We start from the raw sequence: 17,673 nt of genomic DNA on the forward strand, positions 1-17,673 counted from the left end.
TATATAAAAATAATTATTTTTATTTTACAAAAATTTAAAATAAATACAAATTAATAAAAACATATAATTTGATTCAATTAAAATTTTTTTTAATTTTTTACAATTTCATTTAAATTTAATATATATATTTAATATTTTAATTTAATTTAAATCAAATAAAAAAACTCTATTCGAATCTTTTTTTTTTTTTCACCGCATCCGCATCCAATGTCAACCACGCATCCAAGTAAGCACTCTGTGAAGGATTGTCCAATACAAAAGGTGCTTTTAATGTCATTAAATTTGCTTAGGACATGGCAAGCTTACATTGGTCCACCCTGAGTTACACAACTAATTAACCACCCAACTATCAGCTACCAGTGCCAACAGCGGAACCTGAATCACCAACACTCTTTGCCTCGGCGGCGCGTGAGGCTCTACTCTTAAGCCACTCCACCATTTCCCCAAACACCAACTCGACACTCTCCTCCGGCTCCCCAACCAATTGGTGCCACATCCCTGGATGAATCCTCAACGTCTTGTCCACGCTGGCAGCGCGTTTATAAAGATCCTCCACGCAAGCTAGATCACACACAACGTCATCACCACCGTGCACAATAAGCAACGGAACATCCACTTCCTCGAACCTCCCTTGCAAATCGTTGCATATCCTAATGAGCTCGTATGCAGTGGCGGCGCGTGGCCTCGCCATCGTTCTCCTTGGACTGGACATTGCCAACTGCCTCTTCCACGGTTCTTTAAATGAAACATCTGGTATAGACCCGCGCGTAGGAACCACTCGCCAGGTTGGGATAAGCTTGGCGACTATGAATAAAAAATGTTCCAACGGCCATGGAGGCTTGAATTTAGCGCTTATCCCGCACATTGCGCCGTTGAGAACCAAGCCATCCCACGCGCCTTTTTGTCTGAGCGAGATATAAAGCGCGATGGCTCCGCCAAGCGATTCCGAGTACAAAAACGCCGGTAAATGCAGCGCGTGACGGGCACGGAAAGAGTCAAAGAACTGAATACAATCGTCGATAACGCCATCAATGTTTGGGATGTGAGTATCGAGTCCGTCAAGGCCTTCGGAGAAGCCGTGACCCTGGTGATCGATCGCACAAGTGGCGAATCCCGATTTGGCGAAAAGAACAGAGGTGAGTTGAAGGAACCAGCTCGACTCACCGGTAAATCCGTGGACAACAGCTACGATTCCTGAGATTGGAGTGTTGAGTGGGGTCCACCACTGGGTGAAGAGCTTGAGGCCGCGCGCGTTGGTGATGAACTCGGAGGAGTGACTAACCGAGTGGCGGTCATAGAACTCGTCGGGAGTTAAGCTGCCGAAGGGGCTCTTCTCGTTGGCTTCAGCAATCGGATGCCGGGCCATTTTTGCTAAAATGCGCAGGAATGTGAAGATAATTCCAAGAAGTTTTGAGTGCAAGATTCCGTTGAGCGTTGAAGGATATTTATCTTGAAAGGGAAGTGTGATCTGGTGCATTATGTGCTATTCTTTATCATGCACACAGGCTCTATGACACGCATGTAATGATTGTGATTCTTTATTATATCACGTATGGAAAGTTGGAAACCAGAATTTTATTGAAGAATCCTTCGGTCATTTCATTTTTTTTTCTATATTTAAATTTAGGATCGCAAAAGTACATGTTTAAAATTTTAAATTAAAAACATTAATTCTTGATCAACTGCAATACAAATTTAATTAGTTATAAATTTCGTTGAATAAAATTAAAAGAAATCGATTATTCCTAAAAGAAAAGATAATTATAGAGTAATGAATTAGATTTCTTGAAAGTATCCAAAGTTTATTTAAAGCATTTTTTTTCTTAATAAAAAAAAGGGAAAAAGACATGTTAACAATTCAAATGATTTATACGATGATCAAAGTTTTAAAAATCATGAATTATAAATTCAAAAAAAGTCAGACATGTGAATTTTTTGAATTAAATATATAAAAGTCAAGGCTAAAAATATGTTAAAAATTAAAAAATTTTAATGAATTTTTTTTTTAATTTATATATATAAATTAAAAACAAATTAACAAAAAATTAAAACATTTGTAAGAGCCTTAATTAATAAAATAGATATACATGAGTGTTCCAAATTCAAGTAGTTCTTCTAATAATAGTGTTGTTAGCTTAAAGGGTTATATGGATAATTGAAATATTGCTAACTTTCTTTGTTTAGAAGAATAATAAAATTGAATTAAGTTGATATAATATTAAATTCAAGTTTAATAATTTTTTTTTGATGCTTTATCTTAATTTGAAAATATTCAAACCTAACTCAAACCTCTATTATTATTAATTTATACAGAGTTCAAGATTCAACTTCAGCTTTAACTTGAAATAAAAAGTTAAATTAAATTTTATAAACATGTAAATAAATATTATATTATATTTATATAATATTAAAATTTTTTTATAAAACTTGTGAATCATTTAAATTAAAATGTTATTATTTATAAAATTCGAACTCAATTCATTATTCAATAAATTTAAACTTAAATTCAACTCGGCAACAAATAAATTAAATTTAAAATATTTATCAAGTTGAATTTAAGTAGTTCTTAAATAGCTTAAATTGTTTTAAATTTTTATTTTGTAGAGATTAAACCTATGTTAAAAAAAAAAAAGGAATACAAAGTTGGAAAGTGTGTGCATTTAAGTTTAGCAAAAAGAGAGGTGGTTTGAAGTTGTTATTGAACAAGAGGCGTAGTTGGCGAGGGCAACTAACCTTTCATGGTTCTTGCATCTACCATTTGCTAATGGAGGTAGTTTTCTTGCCATCAAGCAATGGTCCCAAGGACGGCCAGGCACCATACCATAACAATAATTGTTGGTTATTCCAAAGGTTATGCCAGCGAAAAACACGACGAAATTATTGGCAAGTAGTCGTTTAAATTCGTATTTAGAAAATTCGTTCAAAAATTAAAAAAAAAAAATTTAATAAAATATTAAAATTTATTAAATGAATTTAAATATAATTTTTAAATTCATTTAAATTTTTAGCCAAATCTTATATAAAAAAAAATTAAATCCTAACCCAAATAAATTATATATAATTAAAATATTATAAGTATATAAATATATATGTAAATTTTTATTTTTTATATTTTATTTTTAATTTTTATTACATAAATTAAGTTTAATATGTAGAGTTAAATTTTTTTTTTCCCAATTTGAGCCTAAAACAATTCGGTCTCCAACAAAAATCATTATAAAAGATAGCTAAAATACAACGGACAATAATAGTAAAAACAAAACTGTAGTTGAAAGAAAGCAAACAGCTACAATTAAATATGTATAGTAAATAGATTGATACGATAACTTAACCAAGATTACAGCAACCTAATCAAGGTTACAGTCACCTAACCAAGGTTACAATAACCTAACCAAAGTTATACAACTATAATTTATTTTTACTTATAAATAGAAATCATAACAATGTAATAGGTAAAGTTTTCTGACAGTCTCTCTCACTACAAACTTTTCATCCCGCTTGTCTCTTCTTATTTCTCTCTTTAAATACCTATCTTTCTTCTCCCTTCTCTCTTTAAATACCTATCATTCTTCTCCCTTCCACTTTTCTATGTAAATGGGATCAAAGCTTGTGTTATTTGTGTTGATTGTAATCGTGTAAAGTTTCAAGAGATATATCAAAATACCTTTTATATTGTAAGTTTTCTTAACTATACCTTTATCTTTGAAAGATTGCTCTGTGTTTTACAGCTCATACACTTTGTTATCTACTTTCGCTACTGGTATTTTAAGCTAATAGAAGTTGTATAACTGGCTTTTTTTTTTTTAAACTATTAAGGAAAACTAGCACCGATCTTAAGCACATAAAACATGGAATAAATTGAAGAAAATAACTGTATATGTTCAAATAAAACTTATAATCATAGTTTGCATGTAGATCCATCTTTTAAAACCAAGAAGTTTGCAGTGAAAAAAACTGCCAGTAAACTCTGCCTATTACATTGCTATGATCTCTATTTATAGACAAAAATAAACTATAATTGAATAACCTTGGTTAGATTATTGTAACCTTGGTTAAGTTATTATACCAATCTATTTACTATATATCTTTAACTGTAACTATCAACTTTCTTTTAACTATAATTTTGTTTTTACTGTCACTATCTGCTATTTTTCAACTATCTACTACAGCGATTTTTGTTTAAGACTAAGCTGTTTTAGTTGTCGATTAGTAGATAAGCTTGGAATAAGTTTGCAATTGATTAGTGGATAAGCTTGGAATAAGTTTGCAGTGAAAGAGGCTGCCAGAAGATTCTGTCTATTACATTACTATAATTTCTATTTATAAACAAAAATAAATTATAATTGGATAACTTTGGTTAGGTTGATTAGATTACCGTATTAATCTATTTACTGTACATCTTTAATTGTAACTGTCTGCTTTCTTTTAGCTACAGTTTTGCTTTTATTGTTGTTGTTTGCTGTCTTTCAGCTATATGCTACAATGACTTTTGTTGAAAACCAAACTATTTTAGCTATCGGTTAATGGATAAGCTTAGAATAGCTTATCCCTCTTAGCTGTTGTCTTTTATTTATAGACTAAAATAAACTATAATTGGATAACCTTAGTTAGGTTATCATAACCTTGATTAGGTTACTGTAACTGTAACCGTCTACTTTCTTTTAGCTATAATTTTGCTTTTACTATTATTGTTTGTTACAGTGATTTTTATTAAAAACCGAGTTGTTTTAACTGTCAGTTAGTGGATAGGCTTGGAATAGCTTATCCCTCCTTTAGGTTGTCCAGATTCATTAATTCTTCATCTTCAAGGTCATGAAGGTCATCAGGTGAATTGCTTCTGAACTGATTCCATAGTGCCCATCCTTCTTGATACTGTATCAGCAAATATTGCAGATGATCAATGTTTTCCATGAAGGATAGCTTTGAAGAACATCTAGAGCATCTTGGCCTATTTGACCGTTATGATTGCATCCTAGATTTTCATTCACTAACTGACAGTTAAAACAGTTCGGTTTCTAACAAAAATCACTGTAGCAAATAGTTAAAAAACAGCAGATAACAACAGTAAAAACAAAATTGTAGCTGAAAGAAAACAAACAGCTACAGTTAAAGATGTACAGTAAATAGATTAGTACGGTAACTTAACCAAGGTTATCCAATTATAGTTTATTTTTATCTATAAATAGAGATCATAACAATATAATAGGCTAGAAAATTGAAGCCCAAAATATTAGGTCCAGCCGAAACAAGAATATGTTATTAATATTAAATATGAACCCTATCCAGTCCCACCCATAAACACCTCTTCTGGTAAGTCTAGCAGAGAAAAAAAATCATGAAATGTGATGAGTCAATACAATGTAACAATAATTGTAATATATCATACTCCTATAACAATCAAATAAACTGTACAAGTCTGATAAGAGAGCAATAGTCCAAGGATTGTCACATGACTACTACAACTATCTCATAATATATATATATATATATATATATATATATAGAGAGAGAGAGAGAGAGAGAGAGTCATTATCATTCATTTTGTAAAAAGTATTTTTCCTTTTATTTCTAGCTACATCATTTTGTGCAATTCTGTGGTCAAGGGATGGATTCAGCATCCAAAACCATACCTGCCATTTACTGCATCACTTATCTTCTTGATCAACACAAGCTGAAAGGGGTAATTCACAATATAAATTAGGTGACAATAACAAATTAAACCCGCCACAAGCAATCAAAGATGTATCATAAGGAGAACACTGGAACTTGACATCCATCAATGTGAAATGTGATTGAGTAGCAAAGATAAAAAGCAGTTCCAGAATCCAACTGAAAGATTAAAAATTATCTTGCTTCAGCATAAGCAAACCTCTACCCAATGTTTTTTAGGGTTCTTGTTTCGGTGGCAAGTATAAACCAACTGAAGGAAAGGAAACTTAACAGCTTTACATGAGTGTGTGTGCCCATTTTGACAAGTGCCTTAACAAAATAGATTGAAACAGGTTGCTATTGCTGGTATCTTTGATTCTTGCCTAAGCTCGGTAAACAAAAACAAGAAGAAAAAAGGAAGATGAAATAATATAAATCTTTTCAAAGTTCAAAAGCTTAAATTCCTTCTACTTATTTTCCTTCAGAAGAAGAGAACAAAGGATTCATTGTGCATGCATAGATATCTTCGTAAGCATCAATTCAGGCAAGAAGATTGGGAAAAAAAATTATAAGCATTGCCAGGAAATCCCCATCCCCAAAAGACTCGTCAGTTGAGTACAACAGCTCCCAACAGTAACATCAAAAGAAAACCAGCTTTGAGACCCTTTTATGATACTTGCTAAGAACATGAACATCCAAAGCACTACCCAATTCTTATATTCTCCAAAAAATGCTGAGAGCTACCAGACTACCATCATTCCCATCCCAATATGTAATAGGTCTAACCATATTGATGTGGACCCCACTTGAACTAGCCATGGTCAAACTACAAGATAAACATCCTCAGTCAAGGCTTCATAGACACCTTTCCTCTAAAATCTCATATACTGAATAAGAAGAACTAGCATTATATCGTTTTCATTATTTTTTTCCTAAATCTCTACTATAAGACCAGTACATGCTACAAAGTATGTGCAAAGAAGGCATGATCAACCTACCGAGAACTTATAATGATGGGTAATCAATGTCCAACTAATCAGTTTCAGGATTTTCATCTCATTAAATCAGAAGCAAAATAGAGATAAGATAAATATTTTCCAAAATTCCAAAAACGATTCCCAACTATAACTAGTGCTATGTTCTCCATCTTCAAACTTCATTGTCCTTCATAACTTTAATTTATGTGCATACCAAAGACAGATGGACATTCATACTTCTAAAATTAACTTTATATCTCCCATTTTAGGAGTAAAATCGGGCTGTCTTTGTTTGCTCAATTCACTCATCTTTAGATCACCAATCCAAGCTTGAGGTTGTACCACACATCTCAATTTTCACTTGTTTGAAATACCTAGCTGTGTGTGTTTTGACCATACAAGGCCTGCACTATTCTGATGCTAAATCAAACGGCCTAAGCCATCTAGTAGGATCACTGAAATATGAACCCAGAGATCATTAACACACTCATCCACAATTAACTTGCTGCAAGACTTTTAGTTTAAGACAAAAACATAAAGAAATTTGTTAAGAACTACTTATGACATTTTGTACTTAATTGCTAGGTTGGAATTATTAAGTTCAGAATCTCATAAAAAACTACCTAACTTTCTTAAACCAATAAATCAAAACACCAAGCAAAAGTTTGATTATTCATCATATAAAATCGAAAAAATAACTCAAGTAAACAACTCCAATTCCACAAAAAGAAAAAAAAAAAAGAATAAAGGTAATACAAAGAAAAGGTCATGAATTGAAAGATCCAAATCCCTAAAGAACCCAAAAAAACAATTAAATCACATAATATCAAAAAACTATATTAGAAAAGGAAAAATAAACCCATATGAAACCAAAAACTCATAAAAACGACTTAATTTTTAACAAGAATCGCTACAGTCTAGGAGACACAAAAATCGAATAAAACAAAAAACCCAAGTCAAAAAGCAGTGTAAACCAACATAAAATCAAAAACCAGACCCAAAAATCCAAGCTTTCAACAAAATTTTTCAAAAAAAAAAGTAAGAGTGAAAGGGGAGATTTAGAGTTACCTCCACAGCAGAAGCAACAGTAACAGCAAGAAAGGACCATGAAAATCTCTCTACAGACGGCCATAAAACTTGCAGAGGAATTGGAAGAAGCATAATCTGAGTCAGCAACTTCTTGGTCATTTAAGAGTTTTTGTTGGTTGCTTGGGGTCCTTGGCGAAGAAGAAGAAGAAGATCGTTTCTCCGATTTCATCCTATGGAGGTTCCATTCTAGTTTTCTTAGATAAGCTATTTTGAATGAATCTCTAATTCTAACTGATGGCCATAGATGCATTTCTCTCTCTCTCTCCTACTGCTTCTTTGTCTTTTGATCCTGTGAATTTTCTGACAATGAAACGAAAACAGAGGAACCGAAAAAGAGAAGGGAAAATGCGAGCTTTGACATTGATAATGAAAAACGGTTCTAAACGATGCCGTACGCCTTTTATTTTTTTATTTTTATTTTTTTGCATTTTTTGAATTCTTGAAGTTTGCGTAAAGGAATTGGATTTTCATATAAATATAATATTCGTAATGATTTTACAAATTCATGATTTTATTGGATGATAAATGTGAAATCCTTAGGGAATTTAAGATTACTTTTGTATACCTTTCAAATACAAAGACATATGAATTTTAACTAATTATGCTTCATATGTACCTTTCATTATCATAATTTATGTAAAAAATAAAATTCAAATTCACTTTCTCAAATTTATATTCGTTTTGTTAGATTTTATAAGTTTGAACTTTTGTTTATCCATTTTCAAAATGCGAAAAAAGTTTATAATCATATGTAATATACGTAAACAAATTGATTAAAAATTAAATTCAAACTTGAAATAATTTAAGCTTGAATTAATTTATATTTGAAAATTTTTGAAACTTAATTTGATAGAAAAAGTTTTATTTTATTTTAAAGTTTAGTTAATAAATAATAAATAATAAATACATTAAAAATTATTCAAAATTCATTAAAACTAATCCTAACTTAAATTTAATATAGTGCTTAATTTTAATTTTAATTATTAAAGTCCAAATCATAACAGCCTTAACTATTAAAAATAAACTTAAATTTATTTTTAAAATAACTATATAAATATCTTGAAACTCAAAACAATATTTGAAATTTATAATCATCGAAATCTAAAACAATTTAAACTAAAAATGAGGAAAATGATCCAAATATAATTTTTTTTAACTCAAAATTACTTCAATCCATACTTAGTTCTCTAATTTACACCTTTAATTTTGTTTATCTTGGAAATTACAAAAAGAACATTTTTTTTTATCATTAAAGACAAGTTGTCTAGTTTGGTTAATTAGAATTTTCAAATTTTTTTTCTTTGGTTTTGTTTTTTTTTTTTTAAAGACAAGTTGTCAAGTTTGGGGAAAAAAAAGGAAGCTTTACCATTGAACATGAAAAGAAATACAATTTATAAAGCAAGAATTGCACCTCATTTTTTAATTTTTCTTTAAATTAGGATTTAATTAGTAATTGTAGACTTTTTGAAAAAGACAATTACACATATAATATTAATCTTTGACCACGAACCCAAAATTTAATTTATTAATTTATGTTAACATCTTTAAAAAATAATATTTAATAATTTTAAAGTTTAAATCTCAATTTTGTAATTTTTTAATTATCAAATTGTCACTTCTTTTAATTAAAAAATTTAAATCTTTGATGGTAATAAGCAAAAACATATTTATGTCTTTGATGGCCAATGAAACTCACAACCTAAATGGGAGAACTTTTTGAAAGGAACCTTTGTACATTCCTCAATAAATTCCGAGGCCAGTTCTAACAGTGTCCTTTGCAAACCAATTTGCCCAAGCAATGATTTTCCAAACGAATTCAATGGACAAATGTTCCAAAAAGTTATCATCTAAGGACAGATGGCATGACTACATCGGTCAGAGCATTAGATTAAATGTGAACATAAGATTAGTTATAATATTTAAAATTTAATTTTAATTCAATTAATTTATATAATTATTTTTTAAAAGATAATACACGTTTAGAGATAAAATTATATAATTTATATAATCTCACATGTAAAAACAAAACTAATTATAATATTTCTTATAGTGACCTAAAAAAATGTAGAATAATACGGATCATGACAAATAAAGAGTTATTTATACATAATTTATAAAGAGTTAGGGGGAAATGATAAAATAAATGGATCATCCATCAAAATTCAAACAAAAGTTTACATTCATCTGCTGAAACTGAAACATCTTGGTTTGTAAAGACTTTGCTGTATATGGGACCAAAGCAAAGCCTGCAGGCTGGAACCAAGCAACTCTCCCACTTCATGAATATGACTTCCAACTATATATAATAACTGAAGATGAATTACCTTTCATGAAAGTGCATATCCAATTTGCAGGAGTTGAAAGGTTGAGAAATCAGGATGCAAGAAATCCAACCCAGGCATCGATATCCCCAACGAGTTCTGATGAGCAAGAAAAAAGATTGCAGGACTGAAAGCAAAAGAGAGAGCATCAAGGAAGAAGAAGAAGATGGTAGTGATAGGGGCCATTTTGAAACTTTGGGTCTATCAAAATGGTTTGGAGAATTAATTTTTCTCTGCTCTTTCTATATAGGTGGTTCTTTTTTTTTTTTTTTTTGAGTTGGGCGTTGCTAATGGTAGTTGAATTTGTCGCTTGGAGTGTTTGCTTTCCAAAAAAAAAAAAAAATGTACTTAGAGTGTTTAGATGCTAGCCATGGTGAAAGCTTTGAGGAAAATGATGGAAGTGATAGCTAGGGTTGCTTATGCCTGTGGGAAGAGTGATGGAATGAATGTCTTGAGAGTTCCTGCCTACAACACTACCAGTGGGGGACAAAATTTGTGTTAGGATAAGGGGGAAAACACTAATTAATGTACTGGCTGCCAAGTTGTCACGTCTTGATTCTTGCAAGTTGCAAGGTCATAAAAATAATTGTTGAAACTAATGATTACTAAGGGGTTAAGATGCTTTAAGGATTTTATATTTGTTTTTTTTATGAAATTATAAATATAAGTTATGATCATAGTAAGTGTTATTTTATATATAAAAAATTTATAAATAAATTAATAAATTAAAATATAATTAAATAAATTCAATATAAAATAGAATTAAATTTACACAAAATAAAACTAAAATCTAAGACTTAGAATTTTAAAAGCTTCTCTTTATCACTAAATTAATGTCTTATTGATTGTTGTGGGAAAACTTTCGACATCTACATCCTTAATTTTATTTTATAATTGTTAATCTCTTGTTGAATCGGTTATAGAATTAAAATTATATCAATTCAATTCCAAAATATACATAAAGACCACGTATTCTAACAATTATAAAAATAACATTAAAGATGTATGTGTCATTTTAGAAACACTTTTTAAAAACCACTAAAAAAACCCTGTATTTTAGAGTTCATTAACATTGAAAATTTTTAATTTTATAAATGAAATTAAAAAATTTTCACGTGTTTATTTTTAAAATTTTTAATAAATATGTATCACAATGTAAACTTTGTTTGTAAAATTTAAAAATTTTAATTTTTCTTTTATTTTAATCAAGTAACTTTTTTTTTTTTTGGCTAAAATGTTTTTTAAAAAAGCTCTCGAATTGTTCTACTTTTTTAAATAAGTTCATTTATTATTATTATACCCAAATAAGCTTTTATACAAATGAAATTAAAAAATTTTCACATGTTTATTTTTAAAAAATTTTTAATATATATGTATCATATTGCAAACTTTGTTTGTAAAATTTAAAAATTTTAATTTTTCTTATATTTTAATCAAGTAACTTCTATTTTTTTTGGCTAAAATATTCTTAAAAAAAGCTCTTGAATTGTTCTACTTTTTTTTAAATAATTTCATTTATTTTTATTATACTCAAATGAGCTCTTATTCTTTTATTTATATCTAAATAAACCTTTATTTCAAACGAAATATTGATTTTACTAAGGATTTATTTAAATACAAATTAAAAGTTAGGGGTTTATTTGAATAAAACTAAAGGTTTAGGATTTATTTTGGTGTAAATTAAAGTTTATAAACTTATTTGAGTGTAATAAAAATATAAAAATTTATTTAAATAAAATTATAAAGTTGAAGAACTTTTTCTATTATTTTAACCTATTTTCTTTTAAAATATTTTTTTTTTCAAAAACACTCACAGAATTAGTGGACAAATTCTAATTTAAGAAAAAATTGTTTTGATTTAACCAAAATTATTGCATTTAATGTGAAATATTAAATATTTTAACAATCTACTTTAGCAAGTATTTGTAAGATACTCATTAGTGTATATATTATTGATTTAGTACTTATTTTTTTAATGAATAAAAGAATTAAAAATATACAAATACATTATGAAAAATTATTTTATATACATTATAGGTGGAGTTTTTAAAATTTTAAATTGTTTAATGGGATTAAATGATAAACATTTGCAACTTTTGGATGGGTTAGGTCTAGCCAATGAAGCTATGTTTAGGTTTTGTTGGGTCTTGAAGGGAAAATTTTTGTTGAAGCCTGTTATTATTGGTAAAGCCTAAAAAAAGACCATTCAAAAAGCCTACCCAAGCCATATCATAATTTAATTTGTCTATCCTTGGAACAAAAATGGGCTTAACTTGCAAGATGTAAACAGCCCACATAGCCTGTGATTATGGAAAAACACCAAATTGCTTGAGAACAAGCCTTGGAATAGTAAAGATTACTCATGCACTGTCACACACGTCATTCAATATGTTTTATTTTTTTCATCAAGGTTCAGGTGGGGGAGAGATTATCCATTCCAAGATCGGTGTACATAGCAGATCTCAATGAATACTTATAATGAATTTACAAATCGTTTAAAAAATATTGTTAATAACGAATATCGAACCTAAATCTTAAATTTTACGAGTGAAATATTTAATGTGTCAACTCAACTAAAAAGGTTTAAACAAGAAAGGCTAAATTAATGTTGACAAGTTTATTGAGTAATGAGTATGATATTCACTCAAACATTTTAATTCAACTATAGGTGTATGAATTTTCTTTCTTGAAGGATTGGATCCAAATCTTTTTTTTTTTCCCCTCAAATTTATACAAATTTGGCAAAAATTAGTAAGAATTAAGCATGTTACACCAACAAAGCATATAATGCAATTAAGTTGGGGAAATAAAAGATATAGTATCTAGAGATAATGTTGAGGAGAATGTGTAAGCAATTGGGTCCATGTTTTGGAAATTTGAGGTTGACATTAAACAAAATAAATTAATTATATGTCAGAATATGCAACGGTCACCTGCACTGATTTCACCAAATCAGGCAATTTCTTTTGTCCTGTTTGGCAAGTGGGATCAGCACATTTTCATTTGTTTTTGGATGCCTTTCATAATTCTGAGTTGCATGCGAAGCCCCACTAAGATCATTAATTCCTTGGCATTTTATAGGATGAGATTTGGTTGGCTTAAAAATAGAGGCTGGCATTTTCTGACACTGTTTCAAAATATATAACATATGAATGGAATGCAACTTTGTATAAAAATTTCCAATCTTACATTATAGTTAACCCCACATTTTACCTCCGCGTGATTCGTTACTATTACGACATGATTGTAAACAGTAACATTAAACAAAAAATCTTCACTCGTATTAAACATTTAAATTAAAATCAATTAATGATAAAATGAATAGATCCAATTTGAATATAAAATTATAAAAAATTTAATTTTTAATATACATGAAATAACATTATTTTAACAAGTTCTTGTCATCAAATAACAAATTTGAAAGAAGTAACACATAGAAGTAATAAGCAAAATAATATAAAAAAAAATGGACTCTAATATCATTTTAAATATTTAATTTAAAACTAATTGATAATAAGTGATAGGATTCAATTTAAATATAAAATTATAAATATTTAATATTTAACGAATATAAGATAATATCATTTCGACAACTCGTATTAATTTAAAAACTCATAATTTTAAACTTGCTTGTAAAATAATGAAATACAATATTGCTACATTACAATACTATCAACACTTTTTTCATCATCAAAATGAGTTGCTAATCCTTGGAAGAGTGAAGAGCTAATCCTTTTGCATTATCAAATTTGGCATCTACTTTCAATGAGGATTCTCATGCTGCTTTTTGGTTCCCCTTTTACTTCTTGAAAAAACACTAATATTTTGTACAAATTTCATGTTTGGAATGAGTAGGAATTAGAAAGTGAACCCTTAATCAATAAGCAATAAGTGTAAATTGAGACATAAGTAAACTAATGATAACAATGTCCAAAACTACTTTTAAAACCATAAATTAGTACAAAATAAGAAGTTTAAGTAAATTCTAAGGAAAGTGCTTGAAATGACAAACCCATACTTCTCAAAGAGTACTTTATCTAAATTTTCATGACCCTCAGTTCCAATAAAATTTTCAACTTCCACAAAGGGGAATTGAAGAAAAAGGGGTGTTTGGGGAACAATAACCACACATAAATCATAAAAGAAACTACCCTCATTACTTTCACTTTCTCCTTTTTTTTTTTTTTTGTGTCCTCTTAAAAAGCATGAAGGAAGGCAAAAGACTTGTCAAAGATCATTATCAAACATGGGTCTGGCTCCTGAATGACCCAAGAGCCTTAACAGCTCCTGCTCTCAAGATGAATTGGTAGTAGAAAGCTGCAATGGCTGCTCCAGCCATGGGACCAACCCAGAAAATCCACTGAAAAAAAAAAGAATGTCAAGGGAAAATTAAGATAATGAAGACCTAAAAAGAAGAAAAACCAATCTATAAGAGTACATCTTTAAAATTGCCAGAAAAAAGAATTAGATTTGGGTAAAGTCCAAAGATATTTTTGACAGTAATATCAAAAAACACTAAGAGCTTTGGAAATGATTGAGAATTATACTAACATGATCATCCCAAGCCTCCTTGTTGTTGTAGATAACAGCAGCTCCAATACTCCTAGCAGGGTTGATGCCAGTGCCAGTGATTGGGATGGTAGCCAAGTGAACCATGAAAACAGCAAACCCAATTGGAAGTGGAGCCAATACCTAAAAAATAAAAAATAAAACCATAACTCAATTCATTTCTAATGCATATTGATAATTGTGATTAGTGATAAAATTACAATCACGTTTTTGCAAGGATTTGTATGAGATTTTTTTCTAATACCCTAATTAAGAGTATGTCTTTGCCCTTGTTGAATTGGACAAGCGATCAGAGATTTTCTTTCATTGTGTAACAAAAAAAAAAAAAAAAAACTGAACAAATTGATCTCAAATATTCACTTAGCTAACATGATAAATCGAAAACTTATAAAAAAATTTTGTTTTATGAAACTCAGATGAGAAGTACATGAATTGGAATGGAACTATGTGCATGTGACACAAACATGTGAAAGCATAAAATGCCCACTAACTAAAAACATACTTTAAACAAAATTAAGCAGATAAAATTCTCACGGATTTACTAAATATAGAAATTAAAAAAAAAGGAAAAAAAGGACATTGTCCATGAAGACACATGAAAGACGTTTGTTTTAAACCCACCATTCACGTTGGACTGAAAAACGACCAAGATTTTATGAAACAAAGCTTTGCCTTTTGTCCATGGCAAAAGACAAAACCCAAAAGAAAAATATATTAAAAAAAATTGTAGAATCAGAACTTTTTTGTCCAAGGAAACAAGAAAAACGAAACCCTTTGGGTAAGCAAATATTACAATTCTTTTAATGGTAACCAAAGAGTTATGACTGGCCAGCTCATACCACTGTCCATTTCTTCAACCTCATCTGTCAATAGGGTAGAAATCTGATTCAAATAGTCATTATCTTTGGATCGAAAAATAAATATTTTAACCACCGGATGATTGACTCAACAAAGAGAATGAGTTTCTTTTTATTATTTGGATTCAAATTTGTCAGAAGCTGTGAAAAAAATAAATCTTATATAAATAAATGAACTGGCCCGAGAAAAAGATGTACAGAAAAAACTCAAAAATCTTTTGTTGCTTAATAAAAATATTTTATATATAATTAAAATGTAAAATCTTTGAAAAATTCAGTGCGTTTTGCAAAATAAAACAAGATTGAACAATTTACTAATCTGGAATTTTATGGTGAAAATCAATTATAATGGAGGAAATGCTAAGGTACTTACTGGGACATGGGAGTCTCTAGCTTTTCTCTTGGGATCAGTAGCAGAGAAAACAGTGTAAACCAAAACAAAGGTACCAATAATCTCTGCACCCAAACCAGTTCCAATGCTGTAGCCTTCTGAAAGAGTGTTGGCTCCACCGCCATGCCTGTTGTAGTATGATTTTTGCAGAGCCTTAACCAGCCCAGCCCCACATATGGCTCCTAAAGACTGAGCCACCATGTAAGCAAGGGCTCGGATCAATGAGACCTTACGAGCCAAGAATAGACCAAATGTCACTGCTGGGTTAATGTGACCCCCTGTTTGTTGCATGGCATGAAAAAAAAATTATATAACAATTATATTAAGGTCAGAAATCGATTGACTTGATGTGAACCAAAAATTACTTTGCACTGTTAAGTTTATTTAATAAACTAAGTAGTAGAGAAAAAATCAGCTTTTTTTTGGTTGGTGGGTAGGGAGTAGGAAAAATTGTTGAACTTTTTGTCATAGATTGCTTGTTCATGGAATTTGCCATGGAAAAATACAAAAAAAAAAAAAAAGCTTTTTTTCTATATTTAGAAATTTATTAGGCTTAAATTAAAGCTTTGGTCAATGATTCATTCAATCAACTTAAAAAAAAAAAAATGCTATCTTATAAGTTTGAGATGTAAATCCTAACATCCATAATTGTTTTTCTATCTTTAAATTAGGGCCTCCTTGTACTAAAAAAAATTCATTATGCTTTGAGCTCATAACAAAATCAACTCTTTTTTGGTTTTACAAATCTTAATCTCTTTTGTTATGTTTTAAAATCTGAAACTTCAAAACTTAAAAAACATATAGTATATAGTAATATGGTCGGAAAACTGTGAAAATTTTTCCAAGAAAATATTGAAACATTTTCCACCTAGAAAAACAAAATGAAACCCAAGGCAAAGAAGAAAAGGACATAATGAATTAACATACCAGAAATACCAGCAGTGCAGTAAACAAGAACGAAGATCATGCCACCAAAGGCCCACGCAACACCAAGAAGACCAACACCAGCACAGGAGTCAGAGGTGGTCTGGCTCTTGTAGCCAATCACAGTCAAGACTGTGATGTAAAGGAAGAGCAGAGTTGCAATGAACTCAGCTATCAAAGCTCTGTAAAATGACCATTTCATCAGCTCAGCTGCATCAATCAAAGGTGCTGGTGGAGGGTCGACATAGTCCTTAGCATGATATGAGCCATGCTCTTCTTCCTTTGCCATAGCTTCAAGAACTAAAAGAAGAAAGATTTGCAAATGCTAGAAAGGAACAGAAGAGAGAGAGAGAGAGAAAGAAAGAGTGTGCTTTGGTTTTTTTGGTTGAGAAATGAGCAGCAGATAATGAAGAGGGTGAGGGGGTTAATATGGGGAGAGAATGGAGCTTTAAACACGTTAGCTTTTTCTTAAAAGCATATCACCTGCAATTTTTTTAATAAAATATTATAATTATACATGCAAAATAAAAATTTACATGTGTTTTATATAAATTTTGATATATTTCATATAATTTTAAATTAAGATTAATTAATTATATTATATGAAATATACTCCCATCATCCTTTTTTTCTTCCTTTATTTTCTTTGTTTTGTATATATTTTTATAATATATGGTTCTCAGCATTTTACTTTAATTTCCTTTTAGAAAGCTTAAGTACACTTTCTTTTAATATTAAAAAAGTTTAATACATTTAAAATTGTACTTTTGAAATATATTATTTACAAAAATCAAACCTTATTAATATGAAAATAAAATTCCTCTTGACTAATTCTTGTAGATTTTTTTTTTTAAAAGATGCATTTTTAAATATAATTTCACAAAATTTTAACTTCA

At 29.6% G+C, this 17,673-nt stretch overlaps 3 protein-coding genes across 3 annotated transcripts; all 3 read right to left on the bottom strand.

The window, feature by feature from the left end:
- Positions 1-245: 245 nt before the first annotated feature.
- LOC111309848 (caffeoylshikimate esterase-like) lies at positions 246-1,584 on the bottom strand. The gene has a single exon (XM_022908852.2). The coding sequence runs from the start codon at positions 1,475-1,477 to the stop codon at positions 350-352; it is 1,128 nt and encodes a 375-aa protein (XP_022764587.2). The 5' UTR covers positions 1,478-1,584; the 3' UTR covers positions 246-349.
- A 3,777-nt stretch (positions 1,585-5,361) lies between these two features.
- On the bottom strand, positions 5,362-8,091 carry LOC111310307 (uncharacterized). The gene is made up of 2 exons (XM_022909623.2): positions 7,695-8,091; positions 5,362-5,671 (listed from the first exon to the last, which is right to left on the bottom strand). The coding sequence occupies exons 1-2, from the start codon at positions 7,963-7,965 to the stop codon at positions 5,646-5,648; spliced, it is 297 nt and encodes a 98-aa protein (XP_022765358.1). The 5' UTR covers positions 7,966-8,091; the 3' UTR covers positions 5,362-5,645.
- A 5,855-nt stretch (positions 8,092-13,946) lies between these two features.
- LOC111310308 (putative aquaporin PIP2-5) lies at positions 13,947-17,194 on the bottom strand. The gene is made up of 4 exons (XM_022909624.2): positions 16,781-17,194; positions 15,836-16,131; positions 14,588-14,728; positions 13,947-14,396 (listed from the first exon to the last, which is right to left on the bottom strand). Exons 1-4 carry the CDS (start codon positions 17,064-17,066, stop codon positions 14,277-14,279), a joined length of 843 nt encoding a protein of 280 aa, XP_022765359.2. The 5' UTR covers positions 17,067-17,194; the 3' UTR covers positions 13,947-14,276.
- Positions 17,195-17,673: the final 479 nt, after the last annotated feature.

This window comes from Durio zibethinus, chromosome 19 (genome assembly GCF_047325235.1).
Source record: "Durio zibethinus cultivar Kanyao isolate XHJ-2024 chromosome 19, ASM4732523v1, whole genome shotgun sequence".
Classification (NCBI taxonomy): domain Eukaryota; kingdom Viridiplantae; phylum Streptophyta; class Magnoliopsida; order Malvales; family Malvaceae; genus Durio; species Durio zibethinus.